The sequence below is a fragment of the Bos indicus x Bos taurus genome, chromosome 29, assembly GCF_003369695.1.
Source record: "Bos indicus x Bos taurus breed Angus x Brahman F1 hybrid chromosome 29, Bos_hybrid_MaternalHap_v2.0, whole genome shotgun sequence".
NCBI lineage: Eukaryota > Metazoa > Chordata > Mammalia > Artiodactyla > Bovidae > Bos > Bos indicus x Bos taurus.
The window spans coordinates 5830103-5853162 of NC_040104.1; the positions used below are offsets into that span (position 1 = coordinate 5830103).

Sequence of the window (23060 nt, forward strand, 5' to 3'; positions counted from 1 at the left end):
GGGGCCCTAAGCATGCCCCCTAGTCTTCCCTGACTTCTGTCAGGTAGGAGATCAGAGGCAGAAGCCCTGTGGATGCCTCCAGGGCCTGCCCTGCTTTGAGCCGGGTGCCCAGTTCCTCCTCCTCTCGGAGGCCAGGCCACAGGCCCCATGGCCCCAGCCTGGCCGGGTGAGAGGCCGCTGAGGATCTGCTGTGGGTCAGGGTGGTCCTGAGGTCCTCTGGTGGGAGGGCTGGGCAGGGTGTTCTGGGCAGGAAGCGGAAGTGCCGATGAACAGCAGCTGCTGTCGAGAGCGGGAGCTCTCATTTTGCACTCGACACAGCCAGAGCTGGAGGTGGGAACCCAGCGCTGAGAGGCGAGGCACTGATGGTGAGCATGGAGCCGACTGGGTCCTGGGGGTAGGGGCTGCAGGAGGTCAGGGCTGGAATGTCTGGGCCCCCTGGGAGCTAGGGAAGGACCCCTCACAGGCCTGGGGACACTGAGCAGTCAGGCAGGGTTGGTCGTCGGCAGAGGTGGGAGACCCGGGTGGGACAAACAGGGGGCAGAGACTGGGCCTTTCTCTCACCTCACCTTAGACCTGGGCCTCCCTGGGATTCAGGGGGTGGTCCTCAGCGCACCACTCTGTGTCCTCGGCCCCTCCCCAAGACCCCCTAGAGGGACTCTCACCTGCTCTGCTCTGGAGCCTGGAACACGCGTGCCTTCTCGACTTGCTTGCGTCCCTGGAGCCAGGCAGGCAGACTTGTGTCCCCGGAGCCAGGCAGGCAGCCCGGGTAGGGAAAGGCCTGCAGCACCTCGGCACCCCTCCCCCCTCACACCCCCCACCTGCCTTGTTCCGACCGCAGGCTTCCTCCGGCAGCTGCACTCGCCTCCCCAGCCCCTGGCCCTGAAAGCCTGAGGCCCCCTGGGACGCAGTCTAACGGAAACGCTGCAGCTGGGGCGGTCCCACAGCTGGGAGGAAGAGGGGTCTCAGTGACCCCCGTCCTGGGACTTGGCCAAATAGAAGGAAAGAGTCGCCTTGGGGTTGGGTGCCTCCCTCCTGAGCCTCAGGAAGAGCCAGCCTTGCCTTCCTTCCCTTCCATCGCCCTGCCTCCTGGGGCGGGGGCAGAGTCTTAACACACTCAGCCAATATTTCTTGAGCCCCTCCTCTGGGCTAGGAGTTGTTTAGGCGCTTAAGCCAAAAAGATCCTTGTTTTTCTGGTGGGAAGATAAAACGATAAGCATGGCACACAAGCAGAGCGATCCCCGTTTTGGGGAGGGGTGGGTGAACAGGGCTGGCCGCAGGGGTGAATGTCAAGGTAGGCATCCACCTAGGTGAGGCCTCACTGAAGGCGCCCAGAGCCAGGGCGAGAAGGGAGCCGGGGGGCAGGGGGTGGGGGGGTGGGGGTGGCACTTGGGGATGGAGCATTCCAGACAGAAGGCGCAGCCAGGGCACAGGCCCCAGGCAGGAGCAGGCTTCTGTGGTGCAGTGGGAGGGAGGGGGGCATGGCTGGCTGGCTATCACAGACCCAGGACAGGCCTTCGTGACTGAGTAAGCACTTGGGCTTTTCTGCTGATTGTCCCAAACTTGCCCAAGAGACGACCGACCCACGCAGTGACCCTCTGCCCTTCTCCCCGCAGGATCTGCCCTGTGCCCTAGGGCTCTGGACACTGCTGGCCCTGCCCGGGGCCCTGGGCTCCAACAGCAGTGACAGTGGCTCCAGCTCCTCGGTCACTGTTGTCCTGCTGCTGCTTCTGCTCCTGCTGCTGGTTGCTGGCCTGGCGCTGGCCTGGCGCCGCCTTAGCCGGGACTCGGGGGGCTACTACCACCCGGCCCGCCTGGGAGCTGCGCTCTGGGGCCGCACTCGCCGCCTGCTCTGGGCCAGCCCACCAGGCCGCTGGCTCCGGGCCGAGCTGGGTTCACCAGATGAGGACCCAGAGCAGCAAGAGGACGAGCAGGACGTGGAAGACGACTATGATCTGCTCAGTGGCCAAGAGGAGCGCAGATCCCAGGAAGAGGAGCGGCGGGGAGAGGGGCCCAGCCCGCCGCAGGCCACCGAGCCGGCCGGGGCAGTGCACAACGATGACACGGAGGGCAGCCTGGGCCTCAGCTGCCAGGGGCCTGCGGGCTCAGGGGGCAGCGCCGAGGCCCTGCTGAGTGACCTGCACGCCTTCGCTGGGAGCGCGGCCTGGGATGACAGCTCCCGGGCAGCCAGCGGCCAGGGCCTCCACGTCACCGCGCTGTAGGCACGGGCCCTGCGGCCGCACCCCAGCCACTGTCCCTCTGCTTCTGAGCTGCCGCAGCTGCACATAGCTGCCCTGGACTCAGGTCACCCCCGCTTGGAGAGCCTTGGACTGTCACACCCGCCCCAGCCCCCCCAGTAGTTCTGTCCCCAAGTCTGCGTATCCCCAGCCCCTCCAGCAAGGCCATCCATCCCCAGGTGCTCTGAGCAGTCAACGGAAATAAAATCCGTCCAGCTCCGTGGATTTGTGGTCCTGTCATGACCCTTCCCATCCCTGAGCTGGGATTCGTCCGGGCACCACCTCTGCCCTGGAAGCCAAGGAAGAGCCAGGTCAGTGCCATGATTCGATCCTTTTAATTCTCCAAGGGCATGGCTCAACTGCAGGAGGCCAGGTGGGTGCCCCCTCAACTGGCAGCCATAGCCTACAGCCCTTGGTGGTCATGATTCCGGGGTATGGCCACCCCAATAGAGACTGACTCACACCAGTCACTCCTGCACCCCTAGGCACGGCTCCAGGTCTCTGGAACTGGCCTAGGGTCCTGCCGCCCGTATCCCCACCCATACTCTTAGCGCCCAGGGCGCCCGCGGCCCCTCTTGGACTTCTTGGTCCCCGAGGGGGGTCGGATGGGGAGAGGGGCAGTGCTCGAGGGCGGTGGTGGTGGCGGCGGTGGCAGCAGAGGAGGTAGTGGGGGCTCCACGAGCTCCTGTGGGCCAGGGCTGGGCCGGAACCCCTCGAAGGGCGAGAACTTCAGGGGGCTGCAGGGGAAATCGAAGCCAAATCAGCATCTTCTTGGCCCGGGCCAGGAGGGGTGACTCTCCCCCTTCCCCGTCCCCATGCCTGGGGCTCAGGCCCTGTGGTCACGTGCCCACCCACAGGAGTCCCCACAGTAGATGGAGAAGCGGAGGCTGAGGCTGGTCACGAGACGGCCAGGGCAGCCCCAGGGTTGGCGGCAGAGCCACAGCTGGAGCCGGCCGCGCCCCCACGGTACCTGACAGGGGTCCGGGGGCTGCTGTTGAGGCGCCTGGGCGAGCGCAGCTTGGGCTGGAAGGAGAAGGCCTCCTTGATGCTATCCAGGACGGAGGGCGCCACGTACGTGAAGCCCTGGGGGCAGAGACCGAGCGACACTCGGGGTCAGCGGCTCCTTGGCCCCGGCCCCGGCCCCAGCCCCCACCCCTCAGGCCCCCGACCTCACCAGGAAGGCCTGGTTGGCACTCTCACTGAGCGTCGTGTCGTCTGGACTGTCCACCGGCGTCTGCTTCGTGAAGTGGGAGTCAAACTGGCTCACGTCCTCCTCCGACTGCTGTGGGCGCCCGGGAGGGAGGATCAGAGGCGTCCAGGAAGGGGCCCCCGGGGCCCCCACCCGCCCCCCACCCACTCCACAACCAGTCCCACCAGCCCCGCACCCACCCCCCCACCCGCCCCTTGGCCAGCGAGGCCTCCACTCACCAGGGAAGGCCGGAAAGGGGGGTCCACACGGCGGGCCAGGAGGTCATCCCAATTAACGTGCCGGAAGAAGGGGTGCCTCTGTGAATAGAGTGCCCAGCAACATGCCAACATGTCAAACCCTGGCTCCCTTAAAAACACCCTCTGCCCTGAGGCCCCGCCCACTGAGCATCCAGGCACCCTGGGAGCTCAGCCTGCCCCCTCACGATGGTTTCACCTGCACGTCAGCAGCATCCCCGGGGCCCCCTCCAATCCGCTGGTTAGGATTCCGCTTCAGGAACTGCAGGACAAGGGCAGAGGGTCAGGGTCTCAGGCAGAGTTACAGACCGAGCGTTCAGAAAGGGGGTGGGGAACAGTGACACGGGGGTTGTAGGTTGTGGTGGGAGCTCTGGAGTGTGGTCTCCCCCTGCTGACACCCTCAGGATTTCCAAGGTTTGGTCCAAAGGTACCCCCTTCTCCACAAAGCCTTTGCAAAGGTCTCTGGTTGCTGGCATTGCCCCAAGGGGAAATTCATGGGGGTGCAACTTGCAATCTGGATGGGGCGCCTGCCCTCCCAACCTCGATCCCCAAGGATCGCCTTTTTGAGGAGAGCAGCAAGTCTCACTGATTAGGACTTGGGCATGGCAACCCACTCCAGTGTTCTTGCCTGGAGAATCCCACGGACAGAGGAGCCTGGCAGGCTACAGTCCATGGGGTCGCAAAGAGTTGGACACGACCAAAGTGACTTAGCACGCAGGCGCAGAGACTTGTCCAGGGTCGGCAGCTGGTCTGCATCACAGCTGACGTCTCGGACCCCATAGCAAGTGCTCTCTCCCCAAACATACAGTGTTTGGTGTGTGTGTCAGCGGGGTGGGGGGTCTAGCAACCCCGACCCAGGGGGGTTCAGGCACACATGCATGGCCTGGGAGAGAAGACGGGGCAGGACCGAGTGCAAGAGGGAACCCACCTTTTTGACAAGATCCCGGGCATCCGGGGTGAGGTAGGGGGGCAGCTCCAGCTTCCCTCTGATGATCTTGTCCATGGTTTTCTTCCGGTTCTCTGCAGTGAAGGGCGGCTGGAGAAGGCAGAGGGTGAGAGGCGCCTTGCAGGCCGCCCACGGGCCACCCCTGCCCCGGGAGGGGCCCCTCCTCCCGCCCCGACACCCGCCCTCCCGAGGAGGCTGGACTTGCCGATCCAGTGAGCATGTCGTACATCAGGGCCCCCAAGCTCCACCAGTCCACCGCCCGGTTGTGGCCACTGCGCACCAGAATCTCAGGGGCCCTGGGGGCCAGGTGGAACCGCCAGTCAGACCAAGCCCTGCCTGACTGTGCTGCCCGTCCCTGGGCCCAGCCGGCTGCCGCTTACATGTACTCGATGGTGCCGCAGAAGGTGTGGGTCACGGCGCCCTCGTGGATGGACTCCTTGCAGAGGCCAAAGTCCGTCAGTTTGATGTGGCCTGAGGGAGAATGCTAGAGGGTCAGGGCCCAGCCCCCCTGCCCTCCACTGGGCTCAGCCCTCCCCACATGGGCGCACCCTGGCTGCTGAGCATGATGTTTTCAGGTTTGAGGTCCCGGTAGATGATGCCTTGGGAGTGGAGATGGCCCAGGGCCAGTGTGATCTCCGACAGGTAGAAACTGCAGGGACAGGACAGAGTGAAGGCCAGGGTGGGGCTGGAGCCAGGCCCAGGCCCTGGACCCACTCAGGAGGGAGGCAAGAGGTAACACCCACCAGGCCGTGTCTTCTAGGAAGATGCCTTCTCGCTCCAGGTGCGTGAAAAGCTCACCACCTGTGACACAAACACGTTAGCAGCTGCGTGCCGGGACCAAGCTCCTCTGCTCGCCGAGTCTCGGTTTGTTCTCGGGGAGAGTGGGGCTCAGAATTCCCGCCCTACCTGCCTCCCAGAGCTGCCGTGGGGATTCAATTCAATTCAGCAAACATCTACCGACGCCTACTCGGTGCCCGGCCCTGTGTGGGGTGAAGCTGGGGACAGAGATGAAGAGACCCAGCCACGGCCCTCAGGATGCTCAGTCTAATGGGGAGACGGATGCACATGGACGCTCGGATACGCCAGCCCGAGGCTACAGCTCCGAGAGCCTAACCCCAAAACCTGCACAGAGGGGACAGGCGGACACAATCCACCCCCACATGAGCGGACAGAGAAAGTCCATGGCAGCGGTGAGACTTAAGGGCATGCAGAGATGGCATGCGGGGAATGAAGCCCCCGGGGTTCGTGGGTACAGCTGGGGTCAGCAGGAAGAACAGGCCCAGATCACGTCCTGGTGAGCAGGAGACACCGGGCCCAAGGAGACCATCCAGGCAGGTACGGGGAGGCATGGAGCTCTGAGCAGGAGGGCGGGGACAATCCCGTGCTGACCCTGGGAGTTCATGGAGGAGACACTAGGAAGGGAGTGAGCTGGAGCCTTCGAGGCTAGTGAAGAAAGCGCTGGGACTCCTCCCCTCCCCCCGAGGGCAGAGAGGACGGAGAGAATAAGCCACCTGGACTGGGGTCTAACTGGATGCAGGGAACGCAGGACAGAGGACCAGGATGTGACGGAGTCGCAGTGGAAACGGACAGAACAACCCTCTGGACGTCTCTACCAACTCCCACCATTCCCATCCACCCCCACACAGGGGAGGAACACAAGAGGCGCTGGACAGACGTTTGCTGAATGAATGAATGTATGCACGCATGAACGGATGGATGGACGGATGGATGAGGTGGGGCCCCCGCCGTTCTGCTCCCTACACCTCTCCCAGCTCCCCCGCCAGAGCTCCCTGCGCTGGTTCCCTGGCCTTGCTTGCCCCCCGGCTGCATCCCCGTTCGTACCGCTGAGGCACTCGAGGATGAGGTACAGTTTGCCGCCAGTCTGGAAGGCATAGGCCAGTTCCACAATGAAGGGGTGCTTCACCGACTCCAGAATGTTCCGCTCGGCCCGCGTGTGTGCCGTGTCCTTGGCGTTGCGCACAATTTTGGCCTGCAGAGGCAGCGATGGGTTAGAAGGTATGTGCCCAGGACTCCCTCAGCCCCCCTGCAGTCATGACCCTTCCTGGCCAGCCTCTATCACTCCGCTATATTTCTCCGCAGTCTACTGCTATCAGTGACCATCCTTTCCAGGGACGGGCTTATTATCCCAGTAGCATGGCTATCTGATGTGAAGAGCCAACTCACTGGAAAAGACCCTGATGCTCAAAAGAGTTTGAGCAGACTCCGGGAGATAGTGGAAGACAGAGGAGCTTGGTGTGCTGCAGTCCATGGGGTCACAAAGAGTCAGTCATGACATCAGTTCAGTTCAGTTGCTCAGTCGTGTCCGACTCTTTGTGACCCCATGGACTGCAGCATGCCAGGCTTCCCTGTCCATCACCTACTCCTGGAGCTTGCTCAAACTCATGTCCATCGAGTCGGTGATGCCACCCAACCATCTTATCCTCTGTTGTCCCCTTCTCCTCCTGCTTTCAATCTTTCCCAGCATCAGGGTCTTTTCCAATGAGTCAGTTCTTCACAGAAGCAGAACCCATACAGACACGACTTACCGACTGAACAACAACATGGTGTTCCTCAACCTCCGCTCTCATGGTGTTTGGGGCAGACGATTCTTTGTGGTGGGGGGCTATCTTTGCACTGCAGGGTCTTTAGCAGAATCCCTGGCCTCAACCCACTGGGTACCAGTAGCAGCCCCCCTCTAGTCATGACTCAAAAATGTACACAGACACTGCTAAATGATCCCTGGGAGGCAACAGGGTCCACAGTTGAGAAGTACAGCAAAACAACATAATCGAAATTGATGATAAACAAGCAAATGTTCAAGACAGTGAGCATCTTCTCTCGCACATTCACTCCTGTCCCCAAAAAGCCCGGCATAGTGCACTGGGAATGGCAGTCACTCAGTGATGAGCTGTTGGAAAAATGAATGACTCACCTTCCTCAGGACTTTCATGGCATATATTTTGCCCAGATTGCTGCCCTGTACCTTTCGCACCTGGAACACCTGTAGGGCAGGGGAGACAGGATCAACCTCCCATTCCATCCCTATGTTCAAAAAGCTCCACCCTGAAGCTCTGGTACTGGGACCAAGAAGCCTAGGCCCACCCAGGGGTGGGGTAGTAAAGAGTTCAAGTCTAATTCTGAGAGGATTTGCTCTTTCTTCCTTCCCTCTGAGTTCAATCAGAGGCTCCGCTGATTTACAAGTCTAATTTCATTTTATTTTTTAAATTTTTTGGCAGCTCCACAGGTGGGATCTTAGTTCCCTGGCCAGGGATCGAACCTGCACCCCTGTACTGGAAGTGCAGAGTCTTAATCATTGGACTGCCAGGGTAGTCCCTACAAGTCTAATTAGTTCTGAGATGCTTTGATGCAGCAAAACTGAGGCTATGAGGCCAGTCAGGAAGGAGGAGAGCCAGTACCTTGCCATAGTTCCCCTTGCCCAGCACACGCAGCAGCTCAAAGCAGTGGGGACCGATGCGCTCGGGGCCCGGGTTCACACTGCTCTCAGTCAGCTCCACCTCCTCATAGTGTCCCACAGGCCTGCGGACACAGGAGGTTAATGGGGGCAATGCGCTCCTGCGCTCCTCAGGTCCCCTTCCCCAGCCCATTCCCTCCTCCCCCAACACGACCCTCACTCACTCCAGGCCAGCCGCCCTCAACTCCGCGAGGGGACACGCGTCCTGTGAGAAACCGAGGGGTAAGAGCCAAGGGAGGTGCCAGGCTCCCTCTCCCCAAAGCTGGACTGCTTAGCCCAGAAGAGAGGGTCAGGAATGGGAGCTGGTAGGCGATGGACCAGGACTGGGGAGGAGAGGCGAGGGCAGAATAGGGAGACGCAGGGGAAGGGCTGGGAGCGTGCAGGATAGATCGGGGTGTGGAGAGGGTCAGATCTTAACAGTGGCTGGGATCTGAGACAAACCAGCGTCTGCGGGACCCGAGCCCTCTCTGCCAGGGGGTGCCCGGGCGATCCCATCGCCTGGACGACGGGATCGAGCCGGGATCAAGCGGCGCCCGGGCGGACCACTCACCGCGGGGCTGAGCTCTGGCTCGCCCTCGCCTTCGCTGCCTTCCTCTGTCTCCAGGTCCAGGTCAAACACTGCCGCCATGGCTGCGCCGGCCCAGCGGGCCCACCGGCGAGTACCCAGCTGCGCTCTGACTGACAGGCCGGGAGCCCGGGGCCTTACGTCATCACTCCGCGACAGCCTCGCGCACCTATGACACAAGAGATTCCCCCGCCCTCGAGTCGGCGGCGGGAGTAAGGCATCTTGGGATTGGTAGTTCCAGAGTGCTTAGGTGCCGAATCCAGTCGGACCCAGGCTTCGGCCGGCCGCTCAGTCTTCCCAACGCAGCTCCCCGGGGGCGGCACCGGACAAGAGCCTCCTGGAAGGCGACTGTTTTGGTTCTGGGGCGAGTTTGAGCATGGATGGGACATAGTCGAAAGTGACTGCAGGTTTGAGAGTAAACACAATTCCCAGCCCCGTTGGAGCCCTGCGCTGCCGGGTTGTCTGGGTGGCGGCGAGAGGCAGGTACAGTATCTCTTTTCGACGCTGAAAGGGAGCCGGCGGCTGCAACACGGCTTCCCTAATGTGCCTCTCAGCTGGAAGACTTGAAAGTCAGAGCATTTACTGCTCCGTATTCAACTCACTGCTGGGTTTTGTTGCCAGTGAAAGTGTTAGTCGCTCAGTTCTGTCCAGCTCTTTGCAAGCCAACGGGACTGTAGCCCACCAGGTCCCTCTGTGCATGGAATTCTCCAGGCAAGGATACTGAAGTGGGTTGCATGCCCTCCTCCAGGTGATCTTCCCGATCCAGGGATTGAACCTGAGTCTCCCACACTGCAGGCAGATTCTTTACTCTCTGAGCCAGAGGTTCCTCCCCAAAAGGATTCATTCCTTCAAGTCTCATCAACCCACCCATAAATACAGGCTTGGGCTGTGCGTCAGGCACAAGAACTTGTATTTGGCAACACTACAATAACGAACATGCCAAACCCGGCCTGTCAGTTTAGAAGTGGGCACAGATGCTGGATGGGGCTTTGAGGGTGTGAGTTGGGCCAGACCAGACCTTAGATGATTTCCAACAGTTTGGAAGCTGTCTGGATGTGCATTCCAGTTGGACCGTGGGGGCTATATATGAACTCAAATGGACAGAATTCAGAGTCTCCAGCCTGGAGAAGGGTTATCTGGTTGGGGTTGGCCCTTGCTGTAATTCCATCTTCAGGAAACCCTCAGGTTTGGGTCCTGGTGTGGGTGCCCTTGGCACGCCCCTTGCCAATGGTGAACCCAGAGGTCTGACAGTGTAGCAGTTTATCCTTCCCTGGTGGCTCAGACAGTAAAGAATCTGTCTGCAAAGCAGGAGACCCAGGTTCAATCCTCTGGGTTGGGAAGATCCCCTGGAGAAGGAAATGGCAACCCACTCCAGTAGTCTTGCCTGGAGAATTCCATGGACAGAGGAGCCTGGCAGGCTACTGAGCGACTAGCACTTTCACTTTTTAGATGCAACAGGTAGCCCTTAACTACCTCTCCTTCCCCCTCCCACATCCCGTCTACCTACGCTTGAGAAGTGTTGTCCAAGTGGCAAGAACCTGGCCCAGACTCTGCACATGTCACTAGTCCATAAGCCTTTATTTGGAGAGGGATGCCTGTGGAGCTGTCCACAGCTCCTGTGCTGCACGGAGAAAGAGTCCTTAGAGCAGCCTCCCCTGAATGAGGACAGGAGTGTCGTCTTCTCTGCCAATGCAAGTTAAGTGTGCCTGAGGCCAAAGCACCAGAGCTAGGTGGATAAGGTGCAGAGTGCATGGAGGGGTGTTCACCTGTCTCAGGACCACATGTGAATGAACGTAAGGAGGTGTCAGGACCACATGTGAATGAGGGTAAGGAGGTGGGTGGGGCCCAGAAGCTGAGTGGGCGGGTGAAGTGAAGTGAAGTGAAGTCGCTCAGTCCTGTCCGACTCTTTGCGACCCCATGGACTGTAGCCTACCAGGCTCCCTGGTCCATGGGTCCATGGGAGTGGGTGGGTGGGGCTCAGTAAAAGTGGAAATCTGGATGTGCATCTTGTCCTCAACCTTTCAATCACAGTGGCAAGACACTGAAGCAGTGGCTGCTCCTCTCTGAGCCTGTTTCCTTATCTGTGAATGGAGCAATAGTGTCTGCCTGGAGGGGAGATGGTTACTGCTGACCCCAGGCCACCTGCTTCTACTGCTCAGGCCAAATGAGGCAGACGGGGCACTGCCGAAAGTTGTCAGCAGGCTCTAGAACTATCTGGAATTTGTTAAATGAGGGAGTGAGAGTAGGAGGATGAGGGGTTTAGTCTCAGGTTTTCTTGGGATTTGTTCAAGGCTCTCTTCTATAGGCAGCAGGAAGAGAAACAGACCTGGGGGGTGGTGGGAAGGATGGGCTGGGTTCGGGCCTACTCCCACTAACCTGGGGGCAGGGGGGGTGTGTGTCTGTGTGTACAGGTGCTGCTTCTCCATGGCTAGAGTCCTGGGCAGCTGTGGGGCTGGACGGAGGCCTTCGAGAGGGCAAGAAGGCCCTGCAGCGGCTCACCAGATACTTTCTTTTGTTGCCCTCAAGTCCAGGAGGCCTTGGTGTCAAAAGAGCCCTGGGCTCTGGAAAGACCTGGGGCCTTGGAGTGGACCAGCCCAGGGTGGGGCGGGGCCGTGGGAAGAGAAGCAGGGAGAGCTCCAGGGAGCAGAGGGTACCACAGCGCCCCCTCCAGCACTTTCCCCCTGCCCTCTGGCCCCAGCGCTATTTGAAGTGGGACAAGAAGTAGGCAACGGGGTAGTGGGGCCCGTCAATGCCCAGGCCCTGGCAGAGGCCCAGCAGGCGGTGACGGGCCTCGGCTGGGCTGGACCCAGCACAGGCCACACTGCAGTAGGGCTCCTCGTATTCGCCAGGGACCAGGGCCTCCTCCAGCAGATTGAGGCGCAGCAGGCCCTGGTCGTGAAGAGCCTGCAGGGTCTCGGGGCTGGCGGTGGAACTCAGTGCCTGCAGGTGCTGGGACACCAGGCACATGACACCCACCAGGTGGCCCCGGGCACGGGGGTGGGCTGGCAGGGCAGGTCGCAGGCCACAGGCCACCATAGCCGCAGCCAGCAGCAGGTCCACACCATAAAGCTCCAGGATCCAGTCTCGCAGGTAGAAGCCGCCCATGCGGGGGTTGATCTCAATGAGCCGCGGCCCAGCCCCGGTCAGCTTGAGCTCCACGTTGAAGACCCCATCCAGCAGCCCGCAGCCCAGGCAACAGCGGAAGGCGGCCTGCACCAGCTGCGCCTCCTGCTCCGGGGCCAGCCCAGTGGGCATGCAGGCTGCGGTCTCAGTGAAGCCAGGCAGCCGCGTGGGGCCATTGTCAGAGACGAAGGCAGCCAGCAGCCGCCCGCCGAACAACACCAGATCCACATCATGTTCCGTGCCCTCGATGAACTCCATCAGCAGCATAGCATTGCCCCAGCCCAGCCCAATGCCCGGGTGGTCAGCCTCGGCCTGCAAGTCTCGGGCGATCCGGGAAAAGTGCTCACGGCACTGCGAGGCATTCTTCACCAGCCGCACACCCACCGCGCCGGCCCCGAACTCCAGCTTCATGACGCCTGGTAGGGGCACCTGGCAGACAGCCCTGTCCACATCGGCCTCACTCTCCAGTGGACAGCAGGGCACAGCATAGAGGGAGGGCGCAGGCCAGGGTGGGCCACGGCGGCACAACAGGTGCAGCTGGGTGCGGCTCTTCTGCTTGGCCAGGCGCATGGCGGCCGGCGGGTTGCAAGGCAGGCCCAACTCCTGGCAGAGCAAGGCTGTGAGCACCAGGCAGTCATCCCAGTAGGAAAAGCAGCCATCGAGCTGCAGGCCGCGTGCCCGCACCAGCTCCGCCAGCACCCGGGCGTTCTCCTCATCCCGCCGGTGTTCTGTGACGTCGAAGTGGATGAAGGTCTGCACCAGCTGGGACGCAAAGTGGTTGGGGTCTGACTCCACCAGGTGTAGCTGCAGAAAGCACAGGACGGCGACAGGCCGAGATCAGCTTGTGTGGGGCACTGGGCAGTGGGATGGCGCCTGGTATACGGTCCTAGCCCTTGGGGGAGAAGGGTTCACTAGCGCTAGGCGCTCAACGCGTGTTTGGTGAAGATTGAGTGAAAAGTGCAGAGGTGAGACACCTAATGCAGCCCAGAGGGGAGGGAAGGCAACCTAGAGGAGCCAGTGCTTAAACTGGGAGCTGAGTAAGATTTGCTGAGTGCTTAGTCGCTCAGTCGTGTCTGACTCTGCGACCCCATGGACTGTAGCCTGCCAGGCTCTTCTGCCCCTGGGATTCTCCAGGCAAGAACACTGGAGTGGGTTGCCATGCCCTCCTCCAGGGGATCTTCCCAGCCAAAGGATCGAATCCAGGCCTCCCACATTGCAGATGGATTCTTTACTGTCTGAGCCTCCAGGGAAGCCTGATAAGATTTAGCCAGAGGAAAGATAGTTGCAGGAGGGAGGTGGGTGGAGGGAGTGATCTAGGTGGGTGAGGGTGTCAGAAAGGGTTGGTTGACTCCTACTGGCAGGCACAGTCTGGCCTGGGTTTGTAGGGAAACCAACAGGTTTAGGGCTTGGGACTGGTGGCCCGAGGGAGGGCCTTTTACTCTCGGCGGGAACAAAATTCAGCTAGGGGCCAAAAAAAAGAGTTGAGACTTCTAACCTGGGCGGGGCGATAGGCCCTGCCCCTACGCTGAGGCTCTGTGCTAAATCGGTTCAGTCGTGTCCGACTCTCCGCGACCCTAAGGACCGTAGCCTGCCGGGCTCCTCTGTCTATGGGGGTTGTCCAGGCAAGAATAGTGGAGTGGGTACAGTGCCCTCCTCCAGCGGACCTTCCCGACCCAGGGATGGGGACCTTCCCGACCCAGGGATCGGAACCCTGGTTTCTTAACATCTCTTGCTTTGGCAGGCGGGTTCTTTAAGCACTAGCTCCACCTGGGAAGCCCAAGCTGGACCGCCCCCTCACAGGCCCCGCCCCCAGGCCAACACCTCCCGGGCCCCGCCTTCACCACGCCCACCGGGACTCAAAGCTCCGCCCACCTTGAGCCCGTAGTCGCGCGCCGCCTCCCACACGAACTTCTTGCTGACGCCGCCGGCCCCGAGCAGCAGCAGCTGCTTTCCCTCCATGAGGCAGCGCGCCGAGCGCCGCAGCATCGTCTCCACCAGCGGCGCGGCCGCCGCCTCCTCGGCCGCCAGGCCTGGGCGCTGCGCGGCCCACAGCCCCTCGAGCGCGCCGCACGCTTCCAGACACAGGCCTCCGTTCAACTCCAGGGCCACGGGGGTCAGCTCACGACCGGCCACCGTCAGGGCGAAGTCCACCCCTGGGCCGGGCAGAGGGGCGCGCGGGCTCAGTGCAGGCCGCCTTCGGGCCTCCGGGGGATCCCCCCCGACCTCCGCCCGTCCTCATCCCCAGAGGTCCCGCACTCACCGAGGAAGTCAGTGCGGACCTGGCGTCCGCCTCGCTGCTCAGCGCTCAGGCCGGCCTCCAGGGTCAGCACGGCGGCTAGCGCGGCCTCGGCCGCCGCCTTGACGCGCTGCCGCACGATTGCCACCTGCGAGGCCTCCGCCAGGCCGCACTGGGCCAGCGCCGCCTCCAGGGTCCGGGGCAAGGAGCTCTGGTGTCGCAGAGGCCGGTCCCCACGGCCCACGCTGCATACCACCTGCGCAGGGAGGCGACTCAGGGGGCTGGTCCCTCCCAGGACCATCCCCGGCCCCCAGCACACCTCCCGCATGCCACGATCCCGGCCACACTCCTCCCTGGACATTGAACAAGTCCTGTCCTCTGGTGTGACTTAGACTGCACAAACCACCCTCCCCTGTCACTGCTCATCTGGTCCCCCTGCGGGGATTCTCTCCAGGCGTCCAGGCCCAGCTAGGGGTCTCTGTTATCTAAGGGTGCCAAGTATGCTTGCTTCTAGGTCCTCAGCTCCTGTGCTAGCGGGGTGGCGGGGGGTGGTGCTGTGCCAGCCTGGTGGGCCCAACCCTAGAGCTCCCTGAGGGCAAGGCTGAATCTCTCCTCATTTTGGCCCAGAGCTGTGTACCTAGGTGGATCCCTAAGCCTCCCTGAACTCCCCAGCTTGGAAACCCCTCCTAAAGTGTATTGGGCACCCTGGGTCAGTCTCTTCTGTGGGCAAGAGCTCCGGTGGAAGAGGATTCAGCCCTGGGCCCTGGTAGCCAGCATGGCATACGAGGTAGGGCTCCTGTTGTGGGAGGGGTACCTAATGGGTGGGAGAGGAGAGAAGGGTGTCAGACCAGGAGGCCTTCCAGAGGCAACCAAAATCCCCACCCCCGAGATTTTGTCCTCCCTGTCCAGGGGTCCTCAGCTCAGTGGAAATAAGCTGGGGTGCGGCAGCAGGACCATGACCTGAATCTGAGCCAGGCTCACCTTGCTCAGCAGGGGCCTGTCACCCTGTGTCCGACACACCACCGCACAGATCCGCAGGGCCAGCTCAGGGCCGGGGGGAGGGCTGCCTGGGGAGAGGCGGTGAGGCCTGAGCACAGAGCAGCCGGGAAGCCGAGCCAAGCTCCACCCTGGGCTGGCCCAGGCGGCCCTCACCTGCGAAGGGGAGCCGGGCAGGTGGGCAGACAGCCTCCACCAAGACACTCTCCTCCTCTTCCAGTTTCTCCAGCAACGCCAGCACTGTGTCCACCACTGGGCCCTGCTCAGCTCGTGGATACAGACGCAAGGCCTGCCGCCCCCGCCAGCGCCAGCCACTGAGCTTCACGGCCACCTGCAACAAGGAGGGTAAGGTGGCCGCCTCACTACCCAGGCCTCTACAGGGTGGGACACTCATACCATAGGGGCTCAAAGCTGGGGCGGCTTCCCAGCATGACCTGTAACCATCCAGGGGGTCCCCTCCCTCTGGCATCTGCACAGGCTCAGGGGCAGGAGCCGGTTACCTGCAGGGCATCACCCAGGGCCTCGGAATGCAGAAAGGCCCCCACTTCCTCCTTCACCAGTGTCTCCTGGCCCTCTTTGCCATTCAGCTCCACCAGCCGTAGTCCCGGGCTGGCATCCCCTCCCCGCAGCGGTGCTGGTGGCTTGTAGGTGAAAGCCAGGGTAGCTGGCACGGCCACGTTGCCCTGCTGAGCCAGCAGCCGCCTCGTCAGCAGCCGGTCCTCCAGCAGCCGGGCCAGCTCGGCTGAGGCTCCGGTGGGGCAGGTCAGGTCGCGGGCGAGCTCAGCCGCCTCTCGACCCCAGCCAGGCCCCAGCCCCAGGCCAGCCAGGAAGTAGGTGGCCCGACGAGGGGGAACAAAGTCATCCAGGAATGTCAGGCCCCCTGGGTGGAAGCTCACGGCCTTGGAGACCAGCAGGGCTGCCTCACCCGGCTGCCCTGGGGCTGGCACCTTTGTCAGCCAAGCGGGGGACAGGCAAAGGAGCATGTTTCCTGTGGGCAGAGAGAGGAGGGTTGCTGGCCAGGGAAGGCTTGATGCCCCCATGCCCTCCACCTCCCGCCTGGGCCCCTGGGTCATAGGGGGCAGCTGCTCCCAGAACCCACCCCCCCCCGACCCCGCCTCCGGAGCAGGGCAGCTGGTCCAGTGGAATGCAGGCTGTTGCCAGGGTCGCCGGGTATTTTGGGATGTGGCCGGGCCAGGGCAGGGCTGCCCTTTCCGTAGGAGGGGGTGGGGGAACTTGGGCACGCACTCACCCGGGCTCTGGACCCCAGCCTCCAGCAGCACGGACAGAAAGGTGCTGGGGGACCCCAGAATGCACAAGGTCACCTCCGCCCCAGGGCAGCCTTGAGAGAAGAAAATGACACCAAGCTCACCAGGGGCTCCCCTTGCTGTCTTTCTGCCCGCCTTTCCCTGCCCCCATGGCCCTGGCCTCACCCTTGGGCCCCCCAGGTCCTTCCCAGTTATCGGATGAGAACAGTAAAGGGGACAGAGGAGGCTGGAGAGGGAAGGGGAGGCTGCCTGCCCACCCCCACTCTGAGAGGTTGCCCCCTTCTCTCCGCAGCTGGTCCACAAGACACAGGAGCTTGGGTGTCTGGAGACCTGGGTTCTCGCCTGAGCTCTGCCACTTTCTGTGCGACCCTTGGTCCCTGTGCAGCGGGGTGAGGAGTCGCTGAACCCAGTTTCCCAGTCTGTTACACTGAGACCAAGTCTGTGATGTTCACCTATTCTAACTGTAAAGTCTCTGTCCACACAGACTCTTCTGTGGCTGCCTGATACAGAAAACAGACAAAGCAAGGGAGAAGTCCTGGGTCCCAACTGCTAGCTGCCTCCACGGCAACTCCCGAGACACTTCGACAGAAGCGCTGGCTCCACTGAACATGGATTGCAAATCCCAGGGCTGGATCTTCTGGGGGTGGGAGGGAAGCCTTGATCTCTGACTTGACTGGTGCCAACTGCCCTTTGAAACGCCTGCCTGCTGGAGTTTGACTGACCTCACCTCCCTGGCTTCAGACCGAGCCCAAGCCTGGGGGGAAGGGGCTGACTTTAACAGAGATGGAAAGCAGGCTGGGCTGAGGGTGCCCCCCTCCCCTCAGCGGTGCCCCCCACCTCCCTGGAGCCCTCGGGCACCTGTGCGGGGCGCCTGGCTGCGGTCCTGGGTCTCCGGGAGGCCCGCTTGCTGCAGACAGCTCTGCAGAAGGCTGTAGTAGTGCACAGTCCAGGCCTGGGCGTCCGCCCCCTCGGAGGCGCCCTTGCAGTCCAGGCCCACGTCGTGGCGCCAGGAGCCAGGGAAGCAGCCCGGGGGCGGCAGGCCAGAGCCCCCGCCCCACGGGCCCTCCTCTTCCTCCAAGTCCTTGGAGCCCAGGGGGCAGTCCCACTCGGGACCCAGCGGATCCAGGGAGAGCTGAGGGGGGCAGAAGTGGGGGGTCTTGGGCAGGCTGGGCAAGGGCCACATTAAGTCACCCAAGGGTCTAAGCCCCCCAGTCTCCTAACCTTGGGCAGACCCGGGCCTGGGAACCAAAGAGGATGGAGTTGGATTGGAGGGTGAAGGCCTGTCAGCAGGAACATGCAGGTGGGAACGCTTTGCAAACTGTATGTGCTGTGCTCCAAGGGGTGGGGGCAGAAGGCAACGCGCTGCTAGCAGGACCACTGCCCTGTCATCCCACGCCCAGGTCTGCCGAGCTTAGTTCACAGGGGCAGAGGTTTTTGGCTGTTTTGTTTATCAAGGCAGCCCTGGCACACTGTCGTGCTGCTCAGTGTTTGATGACTGAAGAATAAATGAACGAATAGACCAAGCGATCACTCCTGGGCTGTTTTCTTCTCTCTGGCCTCAGTGACCCACAGACCATCATGGAGTTCTGCTGAGACCTAAATATGTAGATGAACCCGGCCCAGCGTCTTCCCCAAGTAGGCCTGAGGATCTGCTATACGGCTAGTCTTGGGTCAGGCACCAGTAAGGAAAAAGCTGGTGTCCTTCTTTTCAGATGTTCTGAGTCATGGAAATGCGCTCTTTGCATGAAATCTTATACCCTGCCCCTCTGAGGCTGGCTGACTCCTGACTCCTGCTCAGAGGCTCAGGGTGAACAGATGGGGACACAGGTGGGCCTGTCCTCCGGGGGAAAGGCTGGGCCTCCCCGGACAAGTCATGAGGTTTCCTTGGGCCTTGGGGTTGCCTGGTGCCCTCCCTGTCCACCCCCAGGGTCCTAATATGACCCAGAGAATCCCCTCGGTCATCGGGAGACAACCTGTTGCAGGCAGCCGGGAGGGCAGAGGTCTGGGCCTCCAACCTGGACTTGAATCCTGGTTTCCTGGTGCCAAATTCTGAGCCTCGGTGCCTCCTCTTAGAACTTGCATTCCCTGAGAGCCCACACTGGGTTTACTGCTGTGTCCCCAAACTTAGAATGGGGCAGGGCACATGGCAATAATGAACATGGCTGAATAAATGAATGCCAAAGGGCACTGAGAGTGCCCGCCTCCCGGGCCTGATGGGGGAGAGACGGAGTGCCTGGCACCTCAGCAGTTGCTTGTCCCATGGCGCATGGTGGGGAGTTGAGGGGTGTGCGTGCAGCTGGTCTCGGGTCTGAGCTGCCTGCACAGGCCGTGCCAGGGCTAGGTTTTTAGTGCCCGCTGCTGCCCTCTGGGCCCTCCCTCTGGTTAGGGTCTCAGGCTTTGTGGGGAGGGAGGAGAGGAGACTCACCATTGTACAGGAGGAGAGGCTGAGACTGATGGGAGAGGCTAAGGGAGAGAGACAGAGGGGGAGTCAGGGCAGCCAGGGTCTCCACCCAGCCTGCAGCCCCTAAGACTCTGCGGGTGGAGAGGTGGCAGCCACCGTGCCTCTCCTGCCTGAGCTCCGAGGTGTCCAAGGCTGCCCCACCCCCACTTCAAGGAAACAGAGGGATTTCTGACGCCTGGACCCCAAGGGGGCGCACCCAGAGCTCACACATCCCAAGTCGCGCGCGGCAGCGCTGGGGGTCCTGGCACTCAGCCCTTCCAGCGGCGGGGCGCACCGGGTCCCCCGTGTGTGCACGCACTGTCTGGGAAAGGCGGGGTGGCGGGGTGCAGGTAGTATCGCGGGTCCCCCCGGGGGTCCGGGCGCTCAAGGTCCTGTCCCTGCAGCCCCTGCCCCGCAGCCCCCTCCCTGGCTCTCCCCGGGGCGCGGGCAGCAGCCGGGGTACCTGGAGCGCAGTCGCGGCTATGCGGGGCCGTGCGGACCGGCGGGACTCAGCGGCGGAGGCACAGCGCCCGGCCCAGGCGGCGCCGCTTTATATAGAAGCGACCGGGGCATGCCCAGTGCCGGGCGGGGGCGGTGCGGGGCGCAGGGGCCGGGCCCGCCGGCCTCGGGCCAAGGAACCCGCCCCACCCCTCCCGCCAAAACCTCCCACCCATCCCAACCTGGGCTCCTGGGGGGCGGGGGCGGGCGCGGCCGACCTGGTCAGAGTTGGGCGCCTGGCAGGCCAGGGAAAGACAGAGTGTGTTGGGGGTCAGAGTGAGGTACTCCGCCCATGGCAAAGAGGAAGGAGGCGCGACATACGCAAAGGTGGGATCAAGCCTCAGGAGTCCCCCTGGAAATCCTTGAGCATCTACCCCCATAACCAGAGCCTGCCTGCTTTACTACTTTGTGCTCTCACCTACACCTCTGACTTTACGGGGGGCTGTCCCCCACCACCTCTTTTGGAGAAGGAATTAACTTAGAGCTCCAGTTAATAATAATTCCTGGGCGTGATAGGAGTGTTTCAACCTACAAACTCCTCTGAAGGTTCTCTAGCCTGCCTGACAGGCTTGTCCGGCCACATGTGATTGCTCACAGCCTCCCAACTTTAAACCTTCTAAAAACAGGTTCCTTAGAAAAGTTAGAAAACTATTAGTATAAGTATAATGGGCTGATTAGAAATTGTATTGGTGAAGGGTTTTTCATTTGTTGAGCCAGTGTTTGTTGCTAAGTCTCCACATCCCCTGCCCTTACACACATTAATGAATATATAGAAGAAATAAGTATTAACCTTTGATATTAATCACATTAGACCTTAGGCTAAGTACATTCTTTCCTTAACTAAAACCCACTACACCGTCACCCTATAGGAATGTAACTTTATTTGGGTGGTGTCTGTTTTAAGAATAATCACCCCTGGAGAAATAAGTGTCCTGGTTGACTGACTGTTGTCACAAGGAGAGGGTCATAAATTGTCAGCAGGCCCCCCTGGCCAGAAGATGATGTAACACCCCTAAGACCTCTGTATACATTTGTATGAAGCACCTGACTTTGATAAAAGTCAGGACTGCTGACCCCGCGTGACTTTTGCATAACATCTCAGTGTATAAAAGTAGACCATGGAAAATAAAGAATTGGGATCAGTTCCTCGAAATACTGGTCTCCCCATGTCGCTCTCTCACTCTGGTTGAGTCTCCATCTGGAGCGCGGAACCCGCCATGCTTACTAATTATGCCTGGGCTTCTAAGATCCGACTGGGGAGGCCTCAGTGTCTCCTCTCCTTCGGGAGAATGGAAGGACGCCTGCGGCCTATGTAAGTGGTGCAAACTTCTTGTCTTGAAGTTTTATTGGTCTCCTGCGTAGACCAAGCTACTCAGCCTCTTTTCTCCACTGAATTTTCCTACTGAGCTATCCTCATCCTATTACTCTTTATATCTTTGATAAAATATTTAAATAAATAGGTCGCTGACGCCGTCCCCGCTTCGAATACCCTGGATCAGCCGGGGCAGGACCCCGGCACGACCTGGTCAGAGGTAGGGTGCCTGGCAGGCCAGGGAAAGACAGAGTGACAGACAGGGGGACAGACAGGAGATATTTAGAGCCACAGTAAGTCGAAGAGAGAGCCAGGTTCTAACGGACAGCAAGCATCCGAGAGGGTCACAGGTTTAGGGGCTACAGTATAGACAGAGGACAGAGTGGGATAAATAGAGAGACCCACAGTGGAAGAGAGATGCAGAGAGGATAGAGGGGGAGGGAGGGGAGCGGAGGGAAAGTTGGCAGAGACTGGTACCAGGGCTTGCTCCCAGGGGTGGAGTGCCCAGGAGAGCTGGTGGGGCTCACAGTCTGGTGCCTCGCCCTTGGATGGAGTCCTGAACTCCCCAAGCACCACCAACCACAGCTGTCTGCCAAGGAGCACCCTGCCCCATAGCAGATGGCATGCCCAGAAAGGCTCTCTTGAACAAGGGTCCCTGTACATCCCCGGGGTCCCTCCTCACCTCTCCTGGACCCTCCAGAGTAGTGATCACTGGGTAAGATGGCCCCACGAGGGCAGTCACAGTTCTCTGGGACGCCCTCTGCCCCGGTGCGGGGGCAGAAGGGAAGGGGGGGCCAGGCTGGGAGTTCCCGTGGGTCTGAGCACAGGATAGGAAAGGGGGCATCTACACAATCTTCCCTGCCTATCAGCACTCAGGTCCGCTGGATACCCACAGTTACACCCACTATCTCCCCAAGACACACATCCTTACCCCCAGACACACCTGTCCAAACAGCCACAGAAGCACACCGCAAGAGTGTGGCTCACACTCACATGTTCACCCCCAGGAAACACACCCAGAGATTCACACCCTCTCCTCAGGTGTGTCCCCCTAGGTGAATTCCCCGCTCGATCCAGCTCCAGGACCTCGGCACCTCCCCTTTCATCTCCTCCTCCTGTGATATGTGTTTCCACCTCCCAGGACTGGGTTGAAATGATCACAGCTCCCTGTGCTGGGTGCCCAGGACAGGGAGGCGATTGTTACAGGCCTTCCCCTGCAGACCCTCTCTCCAGAGACCCCCTGGTGGATCCCTAGAGCCTCCCGGGCTGGAGGGGAAGGACTGATGACCCCATGGCATTTGTGGGGGCAAAGACGGCTGCCTCAAGCCCTTTCTACAGCTATAGACAGAGCAGCCTGTGAGGACCACCCCCGACTACCAAAGCAGTAGGGGGAGAAGTGACTTATCTGGAGCCCCCCATCCAGGTTTCCAGGGCTGCTCTGGGCCCCCTGCTCCAGATCTACACTCTGCTCCTCCCTGTGGCTGGCCCAGGCTCCTGGAATGAGGCACGGCCACCCTAGAAGATCCATCCTCTCGCTGCGTGAGTACCCTGAGCTCCACGGAGATCCACAGAAGGGATGAGGGATGAGGGTATGGACATCACCAAAGAGCATGAGTGTTGACACTTAACACGTATTAAAAACCAAAATTCAGCAGCACACATTTTAAAGATCTTGTCAGCTTTATCCAATGGGCTAACAGAAAGGAGCTCCAAGGAGCTGTACAAAATGAAAAACTTTTATAGGCAGAAGAGGGCAGACACAAAAGTTATACTTAGGCAAAAAAGTGGGTTGGTTATTGCAAGGTCACTTTCTCCTCCTTATTCTTTTGCCCTTGCCCTCAGCAGTGAAAGTGCAGAGTCCTAACCACTGGACTGCCAAGGAATTCCCTGCAAAGTCACTTTGTTTTGGGGGGACAGCAGGAGTGTATCGGGTAGATGACCTCACTAGTGCTGGTCAGGTGATTCCTGATTGACTGCTTTAAAAGAGAGAATTTCCAGGAGAGCTGGAACTGTATTGGTGGTGGTGGTTTAGTTGCTAAGTTGCGTTTGACTCTTTCGACCCCACGGACTGTGTAACCTGCCAGGCTCCTCTGTCCACAGGACTTCCCAGGCAAGAATACTGGAGTGGGTTGCCATTTCCTTCTCCAGGGGATCTTCCTGACTCAGGGATTGAGCCTTGGTCTCCTGCATTGCAGGTGGGTTCTTTACCAACTGAGCCAGTGATTGAGTTGCCTCAGTTGGGTGATGGCGGGCTTAGTGTCAGTGACTCCATCTTGGGCCTGCTGTCTTGTTCTTGTTTTTTAACATGTTTTTATTTGCCTCCACCAGTTCTTAGTTGCGGCATGTGGGATCTAGTTCCCTGACCAGGGATCACACCTGGGCCCCTGCATTGGGATCATAGAGTCTTAGCCACTGGACCACCAGGGAAGTTCCTGATGTCTTGTTTTTAACACAAGCAGTGCAGCATCTGTTTTCTCATCCTTAAATGGGGATTATGATGCCTCCTTTAGCCCAGGCTTGGCTGGGCATG

The 23060-nt window shown here is 60.6% G+C and overlaps 3 protein-coding genes and 1 long non-coding RNA gene across 8 annotated transcripts; 2 read left to right on the forward strand and 2 right to left on the reverse strand.

The window, feature by feature from the left end:
• Window positions 1-9: 9 nt before the first annotated feature.
• On the forward strand, window positions 10-2459 carry PTPRCAP (protein tyrosine phosphatase, receptor type C associated protein). Its single transcript, XM_027532878.1, has 2 exons — window positions 10-365; window positions 1614-2459. The coding sequence occupies exons 1-2, from the start codon at window positions 363-365 to the stop codon at window positions 2217-2219; spliced, it is 609 nt and encodes a 202-aa protein (XP_027388679.1). The 5' UTR covers window positions 10-362; the 3' UTR covers window positions 2220-2459.
• Window positions 2460-2550: 91 nt separating this feature from the next.
• RPS6KB2 (ribosomal protein S6 kinase B2) lies at window positions 2551-8827 on the reverse strand. 2 transcript variants are annotated; one of them, XM_027532875.1, is made up of 15 exons: window positions 8646-8827; window positions 8260-8300; window positions 8040-8160; window positions 7556-7624; window positions 6466-6613; window positions 5367-5424; window positions 5172-5272; window positions 5004-5094; window positions 4829-4919; window positions 4606-4713; window positions 3877-3939; window positions 3663-3740; window positions 3409-3516; window positions 3205-3317; window positions 2551-2971 (listed from the first exon to the last, which is right to left on the reverse strand). In XM_027532875.1, exons 1-15 carry the CDS (start codon window positions 8721-8723, stop codon window positions 2782-2784), a joined length of 1458 nt encoding a protein of 485 aa, XP_027388676.1. In that variant the 5' UTR covers window positions 8724-8827; the 3' UTR covers window positions 2551-2781. The 2 variants fall into 2 exon arrangements, with proteins under 2 accessions (XP_027388676.1, XP_027388675.1); XM_027532874.1 differs by having other exon boundaries at window positions 3409-3513; window positions 8646-8819.
• A 184-nt stretch (window positions 8828-9011) lies between these two features.
• Window positions 9012-17803, forward strand: LOC113886552. Its single transcript, XR_003509467.1, has 4 exons — window positions 9012-9143; window positions 15236-15360; window positions 16573-16669; window positions 16765-17803. It is a non-coding gene; the product is annotated as an uncharacterized LOC113886552 (long non-coding RNA).
• Window positions 10218-19276, reverse strand: CARNS1 (carnosine synthase 1). Of its 4 annotated transcripts, none has more exons than XM_027532870.1 (10): window positions 19184-19276; window positions 18706-18743; window positions 17139-17412; window positions 16265-16354; window positions 15516-16003; window positions 15172-15346; window positions 15001-15086; window positions 14044-14275; window positions 13656-13936; window positions 10218-12587 (listed from the first exon to the last, which is right to left on the reverse strand). In XM_027532870.1, the coding sequence occupies exons 2-10, from the start codon at window positions 18706-18708 to the stop codon at window positions 11361-11363; spliced, it is 2856 nt and encodes a 951-aa protein (XP_027388671.1). In that variant the 5' UTR covers window positions 18709-18743; window positions 19184-19276; the 3' UTR covers window positions 10218-11360. The 4 variants fall into 4 exon arrangements, with proteins under 4 accessions (XP_027388671.1, XP_027388672.1, XP_027388673.1 ...); XM_027532871.1 differs by lacking the exon at window positions 19184-19276 and adding an exon at window positions 18938-19004; XM_027532872.1 differs by lacking the exon at window positions 17139-17412 and having other exon boundaries at window positions 19184-19263.
• Window positions 19277-23060: the final 3784 nt, after the last annotated feature.